The sequence below is a fragment of the Eucyclogobius newberryi genome, unplaced genomic scaffold, assembly GCF_026437365.1.
Source record: "Eucyclogobius newberryi isolate DKJ021-1_F unplaced genomic scaffold, fEucNew1.0.hap1 SCAF_1, whole genome shotgun sequence".
Lineage (NCBI taxonomy): Eukaryota > Metazoa > Chordata > Actinopteri > Gobiiformes > Gobiidae > Eucyclogobius > Eucyclogobius newberryi.
In genome coordinates, this window is record NW_027315723.1 from 49,042,367 (window position 1) to 49,059,976 (window position 17,610).

A 17,610-nucleotide genomic window follows, 5' to 3' on the forward strand; every position below is an offset into this window, starting at 1 on the left:
TTGGATATGTTAGTGCCATATGAACCATCTCGGACTCTGAGGACCTCAGGGACCGGCCTCCTGCTGGTGCCAGAGTCAGGACAAAACATGGGGAATCTGCGTTTCAGTTTTATGCAGCTAAAATCTGGAACAGTCTTCCTGAAGATGTGAGACAGGCTTCTACTCTGACAATGTTCAAATCTAAGCTAAAAACAGTTTTGTTTAGCTGCGCATATGACTGAAAGGATTTTTTCTTTGCACTTCTCTTTTGTTTGTGATTTTATTAGTTTAGAAAATCAGTTGGATTGATAATTTTTAATTTAGTTAATTTTATTGTAGTTATTTTTTTATCTTTGCACTAGTCTCTTTTGTTTGTGATTTTATTAGTTTAGAAAATCAGTTGGATTGATAATTTTTAATTTAGTTAATTTTATTGTATTTCTGTAATTTCTTTGTGATTTGAATGCATTTTTCCTGCTGTGTGAAGCACTTTGAATTGCCTTGTGTATGAAACGTGCTCTACAAATAAACTTGCCTTGCCTATAAAACCGCTGCTATTTAAGCATTAAAGTGGAAGGTGGATGGACTACAACACTTCCTGTTTACAATTGCATTTACAGCAGGTTATAATCGTGTAATCATTGTATCTGTTGCTCATTTGAATAAAGCAGAGGCCAAACAAGATTTTTTTTTCCTCAGTTTTTTTATTTGGGAATTGGAAGAGCTCATTTTGACGCTCTTATTCTTTTTACATGGACATGAAGTCATGGAAGATATTGCCGTCATAATTCTCATTGGACATCAAGAGTGTCTTGCATATATTTATTTAATGTGGGCAGAAATATCTACCACTGCCGCAGTACATTCAACATTGCCTAGGAAATGAAGACTTGAATGTTATAATGAAACGCTGTCAGACGTACCATTCTCCATCGTCAGCACTTTGGTTTGCAATTATACATCACAAAAGGACAAAAAAAAAAAAACATGTACAGCTGCATAAATATAAAATTCATGTTTAATGGCTAAAACAGTCAGAGTAAGACGCTGCGATGAATCCAGCTAAGGAAGCGCTAGCACCGCGGAGGCGGTGGCTAACCAGGCGGACGCGAGGCAGAAGAACCATTAAAACAGCACAAAATGAACACAAAAATGAGAAGGTTTTTCCCTGGAGTGTGGCCTGTTCAGATCGAAGAACAGTTTAGTGTGCGTTAGGGTCACTCAGAACTTACAATGTACACAGTGACACAGATAAAACATGAGGGGAAAAGAACACGTTTGGAAGGCAAGACGAGTTAAAAGTGATGGAATGACACTTGTCCCATGGCTTCAAGAATCATTTATCTAAAATCAAAGACTTTTTTTAAATTCAGAAATGTGCTGGCTTTATTTCCCACACGATTAATGATTTTTCTAAAAAATAATAATAAAATAATTATGTATCTTTGACAACCACATTAAAATTCGTTCTGCGAGTTACTTTTGAAAGAAGGAGGCCTTTGGCTGCATTCAGGTGGTCCTCTGAAGCGCTGATTTCATGTCTAACTACTGTCGAAGCAAAGTGAGAGATTAGGATACATACAGGTTCCTAAGGGTGGAGTGATTCTTCATTTTAAAACAGGGTTAATAAATAATTCAATAAATAATTACGGAGCAACGGGACAGTCCTGTCTCGTTGCCCTCAAAGAAACCGAGGACCGCGTGAATGCAGTTTTACTAAAACGCCTATCGCTACCTGGAAGCATCCGGAACAGACAAGCTAGAGTTAAAAGCTAAAGATTTCTCAGTGATTGACTTAGCCGCTACAGCTACTACCTTTAATGATTTCGGTTTTAATTAGTATTTCCCCACTGCTAGTGTCCGGGTCATAGGTTGTTGATGGTGAACTTGATGTCGAAGCGGCCCTGGTAGCGGTCCTTCTCGTTGTAGTGGATGTTGGCTCCGAAAACCTTGCACTCAATGCGCAGCTCGGTGTTTATGGTCAGGTTGGTGAACTGGAGGGCCACCAGAGGCTGCAGGTACTGGGGGTGCAGCAGCTTGCCGTAGTAGGGGTAGTACTGCAGAGGGAAGCCCCCGCCAATGCCGTGGTACTTGATCTCACCTATTTTACCGGCGTCCTCTTCTCTCTGTCGGGGGGACGCACGGGAAGACAAAAGTAAATAACAGGCTTTGTAGTCGTGTGATGCTACATAGATTTTTTTTAAAAATATTCATTAAAAAAAAAGTACCACAAAACTGAAAAGAACTTCTGCAAAATAAAGAGAAATTGAAAACTTATTGTAAGAATTATTATTATCGTTTCAAGTCAACATTTCAATTTAGCCTTAGTGCCATTGATATGTAAACATAAGACGCCCCAGAGCTGAACACACTTTTCTGAATTAGTCATTAGTACACACTCATTAGTACATAATACAATGTACTTGAAATATACAAAAGTCATAGTAACAACTAAATTGGGATTTGTAAATGTCCTTTAATGAGAGTGTCTATTGCGCCTTCTATTCAGACCACGCAAACGCTGTTGGTACCTTGTTTGTGCAGTAGAGGGGAACCACATAGGGCTGCACTTTGGACTGTGCGTCCAGCGGGATGGTCTCATTCGACGCGGGAGGCTGAAATTACAAAGTACACAGAAGTCATTCACTGGTTCTTGAAAGCGGCGCACTGACGGGCAGATTGACATTCTTTCCACTGCTCTGTCCCTCTTCCCCCCTCTCCTGGTGGCACGTCAGTCAGAGGTAACAAGAGTACAGCCGACACACAGAACACGAACCGGGACCGGCCCAACAACAGATCAACTTCCCCCCGCACGCGTCGCCTTCACTTGCCTTCTTTATGACGTCTGACAATAGCTGAAATTACCCGTCCCAATAGCAGTGGGTCTTACATCTCAGCTATCTCGCTTTGGGACTGTTACATTTAACATTTAACATGCACCTGCAGTTTATGTGTGATAAGAGCACCTCGGACTAAAAGGAAAAGGACAATACTTTAACTTGACCACTATATGGAGTCACAATCCACTGTACTCTCATGTGGCGGGTCAAGGTGGGCAGTGGGCACGACCGCGTTCCTGGTGACGCGCTCGACAACCTGTTCTGTGTCGGGACACTTACCCTGGGCCTGAAGTTGACGATCCTGTTGAGCTTGACGATGATGCAGGGTTTGCCATCCTGGAAGCCGAAGGTGCGGTCCTCGATCCCGGAGCAGGGTCCGAGCAGGGTGCGGGAGAACCTACAGGCCCTCCGGCTGCCCACGTCGCTCTCCAGGTCTCCTCTGTGCTTGTACTCCCCTGGTTCCACTGACAAACACAGCACGGCAACGGTGTCACTCATGGATTTGTACACGTCTTTACACACCTTTCACTCGTAATATCGCATCATACAACATAAAATAATGTAGAAATGGGTATAAAAAAAATATTCTGTGGTTGTTTGAGTTGAGAATCCTTTTTGCCAAAACAGCAAAAGGAAGCAGCACTAAAACTGACAGAATGAGTTTGGACTTTAAAGTTTGTCAGCAAATGGAATGACTTTAAATGTTCTGGACGAGGAGAGTTAAACATCTACATTTAGTCTTACTGTGTCTCCTTTAACACTAAAGAGTTCAATGTGACACTTTTGAACATTTTTATCCACGCATATATCAAATAAAACCTAAATGAGGCTAAACTCCTGCTGCTCAGTGGACAGCACACATGCTGTTGTGATTGCTGCATGTCCTTCCCCAGCGTCATCGCCATTTCAAGCTGCTGTCAATAATAATAATAATAATAATAATAATAATAATAATAATAATAATAATAATAATAATAATAATAATAATAATAATAATAATAATAATAATAAAGTAACAGTAAACCAAACTCACTGCCACAGTCCTCAAACTTGGTCTGGTCCAACTGTTTGTCGTCGTTGTAATTGGTCAGGAACTCCCTCAGGTCCTTGGTGTAGGGCAGGTAGGACTCGATGTCGGACAGGCTGAAGGCTAGTTCACCCTTTTCTGAGCGCGGCGTGTGGGAGAGACCTGCAAATCCAGAAACGGGGTCAAGGACGAGGGCGAAAACACCACCGCAATATGAAGTGTGAGATAGAGATAGAGATATATACACAAATGCAATGAACTACAAGTGAAATCTACTTCCCTCAATACACGGGACTATTCTACGATCAGAGTGTGTGAGGAGGGATGACAGAGGAAGGAACAGTGAGAACGATAGAATAATGAAGTCATTGGCTGGATTGGTTGTGCAGGAACTTTGTGTGAAGTTGAAGTTCTGTCCAAACCGTTGGTCACGCCCAAGGATCATCGCGTCTAATCAGATTGTTGCCGGAGCCTTGTCTTTCACATGAGTCCGGTTTGTGGCGGGCCAGTGAAGCTAGAGGAAGCTCCACACAGGCCGGACACGCCGAGGCCGGACAAGCAGAGCACACGTGACACGCGTGGTGGACATGTCACTGGGCCCTGCTCCGGCTCGGATCCGGGCGCATGCATTAGTAATGGCTCCGCACCAGTCAGCTGACCCTGATGCCGAACAGCAGGCTTGTAACACCAGTCTTCCTTCAGTAAATCCACTATGACTAATTTGCACATGCTCAGTGCGTCCCAGCAACCCCCACCTGGGCTTTGTCGCCGCGGAGACCAGGTGACGGTGTGTACATAAGGGACAGGACCGTCAGCTCTGCCATGGGACATTCACGGAGTCAAACAATGAGACCAAATTAAGCCACTTCCACCACTATTGATTATGTGACTTTGGACGAGGAGCAAATAAACACCGCTTTGGACGTGCGTTTGATGGAACGAGCTGCAGGGCCGCTACATGCTACTGTTACCCTCATAGATATTGATATTATGATGGATTATAAGCCTAATTCATTTTGCATCCTCACCCACTCCAACACAACACCTTTCACACTGATGCTTTTCAATTCCTCGTGTTTTCTTTTATAAAATTAGGATAAGAATTGGCGAATCCAATTATGTGTAATATCTCTAATTAAAAAAATGTTTTTGGTGGATATTAAAAACGCATATGAAGTCACATCCAAAGACATGCATGTGTGAGGCAAAATTGGCCCTAGTGAATGAGAGTGTGTCCGTCTCTGTCTCTGTCTCTGTCTCTGTCTCTGTCTCTGTCTCTGTCTCTGTCTCTGTCTCTGTCTCTGTCTCTGTCTCTGTCTCTGTCTCTGTCTCTGTCTCTGTCTCTGTCTCTGTCTCTGTCTCTGTCTCTGTCTCTGTCTCTGTCTCTTGGCCACTGCCCAAAGTCACTGGGATAGGCTCCAGTCACCCGCGACCCCTGACGGGAAAAAGTGGTAGAACATGAATTGCTCTTATACGAAAAGCTTTTGTTTGAATTGGCTTTACAAATATCCTTCATCATGAGAATGCTATAATTTATGTCCAAAGTGATCATCATTCAGCAGTTGAATGGAATGCCACAAATCTAAATCAACCTTGGTTGCATTTGTGACATGATGAATCCTGGATATTGAAATGATTACATTGTATTCATCTGCACAGACCCAAACACAACCTGCATTCACAGTGTGGTACACGTGTGCGGCCCTCACCGGGTGGGGCCACGCGGTCCTGCCAGGTGGGCTTGTAGCTGCTCAGCGTCATCAGCATGGCCTGGATGGTCCCGATGAAGATCCCAGCCAGGCATCCGTAGAAGATGATGTAGAACAATGTGATTTTAGCTGTGGAAAACAAACGATACAGAGGCACAGTCAGCATGTTAGAAAATCACATGTTTAGAGTCTAATGTCGTCTGCAAACGTTCAAAGTGTTCTTAAAGGCCTGGGACGCTTGTAGTGAAGCAGCAAACACATCTGTGCACAATGAACCATAGAGCAGCACAATATGGCACTAATAAACCCGGACAGTGCAATAACAGAAGGAGCTCCATCTGTTTTGAGCCAGGTTTCATTTTTATCATACAACAGCCTCAACACTCAAAAGGCGATTATTTTTTCTCATAAAGCAGTGGGTTTAATCTCTCTCGTCCAGGAGTGTTCCATCGTAGAAGATTCAGTTTTTGAAACTTAAGACAGTGTAAACAAATAGTTAAACAGAACATGCCATTATCAGGAGGCTCCGCCCAATGGGCAGGGCTTACTCAGAGTGGGATAAGTATCAGTTTCCGGACTAGATCCACAGAGTGAGAATGACAGATCCACAGAGTGAGAATGACAGATCCACAGAGTGAGAATGACAGATCCACAGAGTGAGAATGACAGATCCACAGAGTGAGAATGACAGATCCACAGAGTGAGAATGACAGATCCACAGAGTGAGAATGACTCTTGGATGAAAGTCAAAATATGATGATACAATTGAATCTTTTTCTATGACAAATCCTAAAGTCACAATACTTGATGTGAATGTGATTCTGATATTCTGTAATTAGACTATTCTCCTCTCAGTGTAGTTTACAGTCGGGTTTAATGTTACTGTAATGGGAACACTGGACATTAGTTATTCATCGCAACAGCTCAAAGACGCATGAGACGATTGAGGGGCGATGCCCTGTTCAAAAGGGCGCACTACTGTCAAATACTATCAGGTTTTATTCGTTTATGAGGCCCATATAGTGGTTTATAGATGGTTTAGTTGGTCGGCAGGATTCTCTCTACTTTATCTGACAAAATACAAGGCCATTTAATGGACTTGCGTCAAAGCAAGCGTTTTTACAAGCAGAGGAACAGAACACACAGACAGTGTTTTAGTTGACTTAGGAGCAGAAACGCAGCGAAGTACAAAATATGACTTTAAAATGTGGTCAACATTGAGAGAATTTGTAGAAAAATAACTTGTACCACAATAAAGATGGTACAGATTCTGAGACTTGAGGATTTTGTAGATGATTGACCCCTGAGCTAATCCAGAGCCATGAATCATTGAGGACAGTCCTGTGTAATACGCCGCAACAAACGCGTTCCATGTGTTCTCCTAAACAAGCCTCTTTAACTAGTTTGGTCATATTTTACAATCTCTACATTCTCAAAACTGAAATTGCATAAGTTCTGGCAACAACTATGGACCATCTATAGAAAAAGAACATCTGCCAACTATGAATGAACGCTTTTATGAATGTTTAAAAATAGTATTCATTGTCCTTGAGTCTCTTCCAGTAAGTGAGCACAGTTCACACAGTGGTCTGGTTGTTCTACCACTAAGTGCATGTCCCCATCTTCAAGGACATGAAGACACAATGCATCGGAGCAGACAGTGAGTGCATGTGACACTAGGAACCACAAAGGCAGCCTTCACATTGAGCAGAACACTGGGGCCCATTGTCTTAATCTGCTCCCAAGAATGTACTTGTGAGTAAGAGCCACCGTCAGGAGGAAAAGACACACATGGATATAGTTACAGGTAAAGAACACGACTATTAATAATGGATGCTCAGGGCCAGCGTAGCGCTTCAGTGGATTCTATGGGCTTCTGTAGCTTTGCGGACCGGGGGCCAAAACTGTTCTACCAGTGGTGGGCAGGAGGAACCACTTGAGTCACTGATGTAGCCCAAACTTTTCCATAACCCGCTGTACATTTTGAAGTGTTGACCTCTGTGCCAAGGTGGTCTGCCCTCTGACACTGCAGGTGGACGTCCCGGGCGTGTCGCAGTGTGCCAGCAATTTACTTTCATTCCATCATTAAGCCAAAGAACAACAGACATGAACAGTTTTTAATTAAAAAAAAAAAAGGTATAAAATCAAATCACTGGGCCAAAACCAGTAGATTGAAGCGACCACCCAAACCACTGCAAATCAGCCCCGTTCCACCAGAGAGTCCCGCGCAATGTCACAGGGGTCACGGTGTCATTGAGACTCTCCATCCACCTCTGCTGTAGAGACTGTACATGCCCCCGTCACAGCCCCACTGCGCATGCTCCAAACCCCACCGCATCAGCACTTTCTCATGACCCGAGAAGGGCGCGCGTCGCTCCGCTTCCAGGCACGCGCGCGCAGACCCCCCAGAACCATAAACGCCTTTTTCCTTTTACGCAGGAGCCAAAGTCTGAGGCCGGTGACGTTGAAGGAGCGGACATGCGCACAGGGGCCCGCCTCCGGCTCCAAACCAGGGGAGAAAGGTCGGAGCGAGTTAATGAGTGGTATTCCGCCTACATTACCAGCGACACCCGAGCGCGAGAACCCGACACGGATCGATTGGTTCTCTCCGGTTCCGCGCGGCCCCTTTGTCACCTTCGTGTCACCTTGAGCGTTGATGCAGTTTTAACCCCGCCGCTTCCCGTGCTGGGGAAAGCTTTGCCTCAGTCAAGCGCACGGGCTTTCTCTCAGCGGAGCGGGAAAGTTGCGGGATGGATAAAGTTTAGCGGGAGGCGGAGAGTGGCGCAGGTGTAGCGCAGCGGAATGCACCCAGACTATATGATCCGACATCCTTTGTAGCTCCAATTAGTACAAACGCGTGCGAAATCAAAACGCAAAACTGTTCATTTGTCACAGTGCTGCAGATAGACAAGTAGAAACGTGATGTTAAGTTTTTAAAGTCGTGCTCTTCACAATGATGAGGGATCATTTCGTCTTGCAAATTTTTTTTTTTTTTTTTTTAAAACTAACATATTATCGTTGGCAGAGATAAAAGCTTAATGGAAATAAAGCCGTTTCGCGGGTGCAACATCGGCGTACTCACCCCAGCTGCCTCCCGTGCGCCCCAGCAACTCGCCCCTGTCCGAATTCCACAGGAACTTCTTCCATCCGCCGTCGTCCTTGTCTTTGGGCATGATGTCGCGAGTGGGAAAAACAAAACCCTTCAAGACACAAAAAGGAAAGGAAAGAAAACGAGGTCCCCGGCGGCGGCTGCGGAGGAGACGAGCGGCGCGGGGTAATTGAAGTCCGCCTGATATAAAGCGCCGCAGCGTTCGACTCCGCCCCCAACTTCGAACAAGTTACCTACGGAGTGGGCGGGGCTGTTACGAGGCGACCAATCCGGGGGCGGCAGCGGCGTGCGTAAACGGGACGTAAGGGAGACGGGCGGGAGCTCAGTACTTGTACTCTCTGTGTGTATATTTCACCTGCAAACGTGTACCAAGTATTAAGCCATGACATTGTACATTTAAATGAAACATAAGAATAAAAAAGGAGGATGTACAGTATGTGTCTGATGATATTCACAGACTGGTGTGAGGTTTAAAATAGTTTAGATATTCACATTACATCGGTGGCATTAGAGTCACATTACTCAAATAATCAGTTACATTTACTCAGTTACGTTTCTGAGTAACTTCACGTTTACTTGTACTTGAGTCATGTTTTATTGAAGTAACTGTCTGAGTGTTGTATTTCTTGCACCGCTCCTTCATGTTATTGCTCAGTTGTTCTCATTTTTATGTCTAGCATTTGAAAATACCAGATTTTGGACATTTAAAACATTTTGTTTCTACAATTACACTCACTTTCAATTATGAATCAAATGTTTGGTCCTGAAAGTTACTCTACAGTTACTCGAGTCTCACAGTTACTTTTACTTGACTAAGAGTTTCTCCAAATACTTTTTACTCTCACTAAGTCATTTCTTGGACCACTTTGTACTTTTACTTGAGTAATATTATATTGAAGTAGTTTAACTCTTACTTACAATTTTTCAAATAATAGACCCTTTAAAAAAACAACAACAACAACATTCTAAATCCCATAATGGAGTGAAGAGGAACATAATGTGATTTCAATGGACAAACTAAGATTAACCCTAAAATCTAACAAAATAAAAAAAATCAAGATGGTTTTGTATCATCAACATTTGACATCAGACAATTTTACGTTTACATTTGTTTGTTTGTTTGTTTTTTTAATAGGAGATTATAGACTATTTAACACTAATATACATATTTTTAGATTTTACAGGACAAATACATTTGATCATTTCCATGACATTCTTTGACATTTCTATCTGTAAATTCATCATTGTATTTCTTACTTTTTCACTACAAAGACTTGCTCGACTTCATTTGGTCTCATTTCAGAAGTTTGAACGTTCTGATGACAAAGCATTTTAACGTCCAATGAAAGGTTTAAATACTTGTGGTGCAGTGGTTTGCAGATGTTTGATTCCCAGTCCAGTTCTTCTTGTTTCAACCATCAACTTAAATATATAAATATCATAATAGATCAGGAGAAAATCAGGAGAATATCAGGAGAAGATCAGAAGAAGATCAGAATAAGATCAAGAGAAGATCAGGAGAAGATCAGGAGAAGATTTGGAGAAGATCAGTAGAAGATCAGGAGAAGATCAGGAGAAAATCAGGAGAAGATCAGGAGAAAACCAGGAGAAGATCAGAAGAAGATCTGGAGACAATTAGGAGAAGATCAGTAGAAGATCAGGAGACGATCAGGAGAAGATCAAGAGAAGAACAGAAGAACAGGTGAAGATCGGGAGAAGATCAGGAGAAGATCAGGAGAAGATCAAGAGAAGATCAGGAGAAGATCAGAAGAAGAACAGGAGAAGATCAAGAGAAGAACAGTAGAAGATCAGGAGAAAATCAGGAGACGATCAGGAGAAGATCAAGAGAAGAACAGAAGAACAGGTGAAGATTGGGAGAAGATCAGGAGAAGATCAGGAGAAGATCAAGAGAAGATCAGGAGAAGATCAGAAGAAGAACAGGAGAAGATCAGGAGAAGATCAAGAGAAGAACAGGAGAAGATGAAGAGAAGATCAGGAGAAGATTTGGAGAAGATCAGTAGAAGATCAGGAGAAGATCAGGAGAAAATCAGGAGAAGATCAGAAGAAGATCTGGAGACGATTAGGAGAAGATCAGTAGAAGATCAGGAGAAGATCAGAAGAAGATCTGGAGACGATTAGGAGAAGATCAGTAGAAGATCAGGAGAAAATCAGGAGACGATCAGGAGAAGATCAAGAGAAGAACAGAAGAACAGGTGAAGATCGGGAGAAGATCAGGAGAAGATCAGGAGAAGATCAAGAGAAGATCAGGAGAAGATCAGAAGAAGAACAGGAGAAGATCAGGAGAAGATCAGGAGAAGATCAGAAGAAGAACAGGAGAAGATCAGGAGAAGATCAGGAGAAGATCAAGAGAAGAACAGGAGAAGATCAGGAGAAGAACAGTAAAAGATCAGGAGAAGATCAGAAGAAGAACAGGAGAAGATCAAGAGAAGAACAGGAGAAGATCAGGAGAAGAACAGGAGAAGATGAAGAGAATATCAGGTGAAGATCAAGAGAAGAACAGTAGAAGATCAGGAGAAGATCAGGAAAAGATCAGGAGAAGATCAGGAGAAGATCAAGAGAAGAACAGGAGAAGATCAGGGGAATCCAGGCTCTGCACTGCGGTGGTCCGCTGCTCCTGAGGTTGAATACATGCGACCAATTTTCTCACAAAAACTGTTAAAACATTTTGACATGTGCTGCACCAAGCCTGAGATGAATACCCGGCATTCGACAGTTAACTAAATGTCTCTCCCAACTCCTCGCCTCCTGTTTCCACCACCTGCCCTGTCCATTAAAGACAACAGGCCCAAAACAAACCTTTACCTGAAGTCATTTTACTGTTTAAAGGTGTCTACAGCGTGTGACTGTGCAAGGTCATTACGTCAGCGCGCGGCCCTCGCAGTGTCCAGGCAGTGTCCAGTGGCCATCCTCTTTGGTCAGTGCATCACATTTCACCCGCACACGCAGAAACACATCACTGAAACTATAGCGCCGTAGATTTTCAATAACGCAGCTCACGTTACTTTCATATCGGCAGTTGTGCTATTTTTAAGGTAACATTGCTCCTATAATTAACAGAACCTTTACAAATGAGTGACTTTGCTCCTCTGTGACTGCGGATGTAAATACTCCAGACGCACAAACGATAAACGGACTTCACACGTTAACGACAATTGTATGTTTTGCCAGTCACTGCACCTGAGCCAAACCTGCAATTTAAAGCCATCCGCGTAGTTCAAAACAGTGATTAAAGCGTGAACAATAAGTCGTCCATAATTCCACTTTCAGAGACGCGAGAGAAGTGGCTGGAACTTTAGCTCAGACTTTGGTAACCGGAGTAACGGCGGCGCGGGCCGCACGGAGCGTCTGCCCTCTGCGCCGCATTCAGGGGCGTTCGTACTGCACAGCCCCGTCACCACACAACAATACTTCAGTATTTATTCAGTATTTACTCCCCTGTAAAACACTGTCCTTTCTTTGACCCGTGGACGGCCGGATGAGTGAAAAGTAGAACGTCATTGTGTGACGTCGACATCGGTTGGTCGTGATGTCAAGCGTTCCGATCCCTGCGACTAAACTTACATCTTACATTTTTCAAAAGGCCCATGTGGTAAAGTACTTTCACTCACTAATCTGTCTCTGGGAAGATGTTCAATGGGATAGAACTTAATTGCTTTATTGTTTTACACTCACCCTTTGCAGCCCAAAGTACTTTGCTGCATCAAAAGCCATTTAAAGGATTAACCCTTTGTTCCTACATTATAGGGGCCCAAGTACATTGCTAAAACTATGGATAATTCAGCCTAAACTGGTTGCACTACTTGATCCATTTGTGCTGTTGTTATTGTTGTTGTCCTGTTTGTGTGTTGTGATCTGTCATTTGTGAAGTGAAAGCACACCTTTAGACGCAGACCTTTGTGGTGCTGTGTACACATGGCACAGGCGTGGGTGGCGCTGTGGGAGGGGCTAACCAGTGTTTACACCACAGCACCAGAGTCTGTGGGAAGAGCCTAAAGGCAAAACGCTGACGTCAGCCATTGTGCGAGCTAAGAAGAACATTTACCAGGAATTCTCTTTAGTTTATGGAATTAGGAGTTATATTTAGGAGTTTACGGGAGACAACTTTTCCTGTTAAAAATGGGATGATTTCTTGGAGTTTAAAAAAGATCTCCAAATAGATGAAATGCCAATCCAAATAGATATAAAAATAAAATATGATTTATTACTTACATGTCCTGATACTCGGCTTGTCTAAACCTGCTGAGACCTGCTGATGGTCTTCAGTGTTTAAACCAGTGGCTTCTTATTTCTGAGACAATCATGTGGAAAGACAAATCCCGGGGTCATGGAGGAGATGTCAGTGTGTTTGAGAAGAGTTAAATCATTGACATCGAGCAGAGGAAACATCAGCAGAGAAGAAGAAAGTGCTGTACTCCAGATCTGAACCTCAGAAAGAGAGTTTGGGACGAGCTGGAGAAGGCTTTGTGCAGTGGTCACTCTGTCATCAATACAAGATCTGTGTGAGGAACAATGACACACTGAAGATCTGTGTGAGGAACAATGACACACTGAAGATCTGTGTGAGGAACAATGACACACTGAAGATCTGTGTGAGGAACAATGACACACTGAAGATCTGTGTGAGGAATAATGACACACTGAAGATTTGTGTGAGGAACAATGACACACTGAAGATCTGTGTGAGGAACAATGACACACTGAAGATCTGTGTGAGGAACAATGACACACTGAAGATCTGTGTGAGGAACAATGACACACTGAAGATCTGTGTGAGGAACAATGACACACTGAAGATCTGTGTGAGGAATAATGACACACTGAAGATCTGTGTGAGGAACAATGACACACTAAAGATCTGTGTGAGGAACAATGACACACTGAAGATCTGTGTGAGGAACAATGACACACTGAAGATCTGTGTGAGGAATAATGACACACTGAAGATTTGTGTGAGGAACAATGACACACTGAAGATCTGTGTGAGGAACAATGACACACTGGAGATCTGTGTGAGGAACAACGACACACTGAAGATCTGTGTGAGGAACAACGACACGCTGAAGATCTGTGTGAGGAACAACGACACACTGAAGATCTGTGTGAGGAACAATGACACACTGAAGATCTGTGTGAGGAACAATGACACGCTGAAGATCTGTGTGAGGAACAACGACACACTGAAGATCTGTGTGAGGAACAACGACACGCTGAAGATCTGTGTGAGGAACAACGACACACTGAAGATCTGTGTGAGGAACAACGACACACTGAAGATCTGTGTGAGGAACAACGACACACTGAAGATCTGTGTGAGGAACAATGACACACCCTGTTCTGTGGCTGTAGCGTACATGGATTTCCCTAAAAACTGGTGTTAAAAGTTGACCAGAATTATGTTTTATGTAGAAAAACAAAATGCATTGAAATTGCATGTTCACGTCGTCCACAGTTTTTAAATTGTCCAAATGTCAGCTTAGCAGATTCAGCCTTAATGCAGAGGTCATTAGGTTTTTGAATGGATTTATAATGAGTTATACTTGATTAAGTGTAACTAAACCTAACTTAACTTTGCTTTCCCCAAAACAGTTTTGCTTCTTCTACATAAATATCTTGGATAACTTTGTTGTACTTCTAACACGTCTGTATCGATCCGTGTCTTGTCGTTTCAGTATCGTGAGTACTGTCCTACTGTTACCATGGGAACATAACCTGGAGTTCATTTGGTGCTTCTCATCAGTAACAGTGACAAATGAGTTGGGAACATGAAGCCTGAGGTAGCGGCAACTGACACTGTAGTACAAACTAATGTAGTCTCATACAAGAAATACTTAGGTTACTACGAGTAAATATTATTGCTCATTATTACATTATATTTTACGTTTGTGTGTTTGAGGCCAACAGGGTGATGGTTTCCCAGTTTGGGAGCAGGAAAATGGATTCTTGGAAACAACCTTCAGCTCCAGCGATCACCTTACGACCACAGAAGACAGAGTATACATTTTAGTTTGTGTACAAGTAGTTAACTAGAAAGCAGTAAAATATGACGTCAGAATAATCGTATGAAGTAGAGTGTTGAGAGGAAACTCTAAATGCAAAGGGATGATTATTTTTCTTGGTACTGTGGTCTCTGTAGGACGGACACCGTGGTCTCTGTAGGACGGACACCGTGGTCTCTGTAGGACGGACACGGTGGTCTCTGTAGGACGGACACGGTGGTCTCTGTAGGACGGACACGGTGGTCTCTGTAGGACGGACACGGTGGTCTCTGTAGGACAGGCTGAGGCGTGTCTTCAGTGTCCGTCAAGGTCCCTGAGGTTAATAACTCATTAACTCCTCGTTGTTTGCTGAAGCTGAAGCAGAGTTTTACTGCACTTCCTGGATTTCTTCACAGCAAATATCACACCGTCTACTCCAGGTATTTACTATGGTACTATAGTACCAGACGAGCAGTTACACACAGCAATGATGCACACAGACACACACAGACATACACACACATACTCATACACATGCACACAGACACACACACACACGCGCGCGTGCACACACACAGACAGACACAAACACACACAGACACACACACACATAGACACACACAAACACAGACAGACACACACATACACACTCACACACACACAGACACATACACACACACAGACACACACACACAAACACAGACAGACACACACATACACACACACACACTCACACACATACAGACACACACAGACACATACACACACACACACACACAGACACCACACACACACATACAACACACACACACACAACACACACACGCACACAGGCACAGACACACACACAACACACACACACTGATGGCATATTGTCATGGATACAGACTGATTGATCTTCAGTGTTCTACTTCTCTGTCCGTCTCTTTTCGTTTTGATCAGTTTTCTTCCGACTCACAGTGAAGCATTAACATTTACATTTACGTCACTTGTGTTTCACGTGTCAACAGCTTGTCGTACACCCATGTTTACAAAATTCCCACCCTGCATCACTACTCCATGTATACACCATAAACAGTGTCCTGCAGCCTGCAGGAGGCTCCGGTCACATGCAGAACCACGCAGCCTGTGGAAATCATAATCCATGTTCATATTAGTGTGTCATCATCACTGCACATAATCCATGTTCATATTAGTGTCATCATCACTGCACATAATCCATGTTCATATTAGTGTGTCATCATCACTGCACATAATCCATGTTCATATTAGTGTCATCATCACTGCACTTAATCCATGTTCATATTAGTGTCATCATCACTGCACATAATCCATGTTCATATTAGTGTGTCATCATCACTGCACATAATCCATGTTCATATTAGTGTGTCATCATCACTGCACATAATCCATGTTCATATTAGTGTGTCATCATCACTGCACATAATCCATGTTCATATTAGTGTGTCATCATCACTGCACATAATCCATGTTCATATTAGTGTGTCATCATCACTGCACATAATCCATGTTCATATTAGTGTCATCATCACTGCACATAATCCATGTTCATATTAGTGTGTCATCATCACTGCACATAATCCATGTTCATATTAGTGTGTCATCATCACTGCACATAATCCATGTTCATATTAGTGTCATCATCACTGCACATAATCCATGTTCATATTAGTGTGTCATCATCACTGCACATAATCCATGTTCATATTAGTGTGTCATCATCACTGCACATAATCCATGTTCATATTAGTGTGTCATCATCACTGCACATAATCCATGTTCATATTAGTGTGTCATCATCACTGCACATAATCCATGTTCATATTAGTGTCATCATCACTGCACATAATCCATGTTCATATTAGTGTGTCATCATCACTGCACATAATCCATGTTCATATTAGTGTCATCATCACTGCACATAATCCATGTTCATATTAGTGTCATCATCACTGCACATAATCCATGTTCATATTAGTGTCATCATCACTGCACATAATCCATGTTCATATTAGTGTGTCATCATCACTGCACATAATCCATGTTCATATTAGTGTGTCATCATCACGCACATAATCCACGTTCATATTAGTGTGTCATCATCACTGCACATAATCCATGTTCATATTAGTGTCATCATCACTGCACATAATCCATGTTCATATTAGTGTGTCATCATCACTGCACATAATCCATGTTCATATTAGTGTGTCGTCATCACTGCACATAATCCATGTTCATATTAGTGTGTCATCATCACGCACATAATCCACGTTCATATTAGTGTGTCGTCATCACTGCACATAATCCACGTTCATATTAGTGTCATCATCACTGCACATAATCCATGTTCATATTAGTGTGTCATCATCACTGCACATAATCCATGTTCATATTAGTGTGTCATCATCACTGCACATAATCCACGTTCATATTAGTGTGTCATTATCACTCTGCACATAATCCATGTTCATATTAGTGTGTCGTCATCACTGCACATAATCCATGTTCATATTAGTGTGTCATTATCACTCTGCACATAATCCATGTTCATATTAGTGTGTCGTCATCACTGCACATAATCCACGTTCATATTAGTGTCATCATCACTGCACATAATCCATGTTCATATTAGTGTCATCATCACTGCACATAATCCATGTTCATATTAGTGTGTCATCATCACTGCACATAATCCATGTTCATATTAGTGTGTCATCATCACTGCACATAATCCATGTTCATATTAGTGTGTCATCATCACTGCACATAATCCATGTTCATATTAGTGTGTCATCATCACTGCACTTAATCCATGTTCATATTAGTGTCATCATCACTGCACATAATCCATGTTCATATTAGTGTCATCATCACTGCACATAATCCATGTTCATATTAGTGTCATCATCACTGCACATAATCCATG

General features: G+C 42.6%; 1 protein-coding gene across 1 annotated transcript; it reads right to left on the reverse strand.

Annotated features, from left to right (window-relative positions):
* Positions 1-663: 663 nt before the first annotated feature.
* On the reverse strand, positions 664-8,814 carry LOC140361983 (sodium/potassium-transporting ATPase subunit beta-233-like). Its single transcript, XM_072447959.1, has 6 exons — positions 8,638-8,814; positions 5,556-5,684; positions 3,853-4,008; positions 3,099-3,283; positions 2,511-2,594; positions 664-2,105 (listed from the first exon to the last, which is right to left on the reverse strand). The coding sequence occupies exons 1-6, from the start codon at positions 8,726-8,728 to the stop codon at positions 1,845-1,847; spliced, it is 906 nt and encodes a 301-aa protein (XP_072304060.1). The 5' UTR covers positions 8,729-8,814; the 3' UTR covers positions 664-1,844.
* Positions 8,815-17,610: the final 8,796 nt, after the last annotated feature.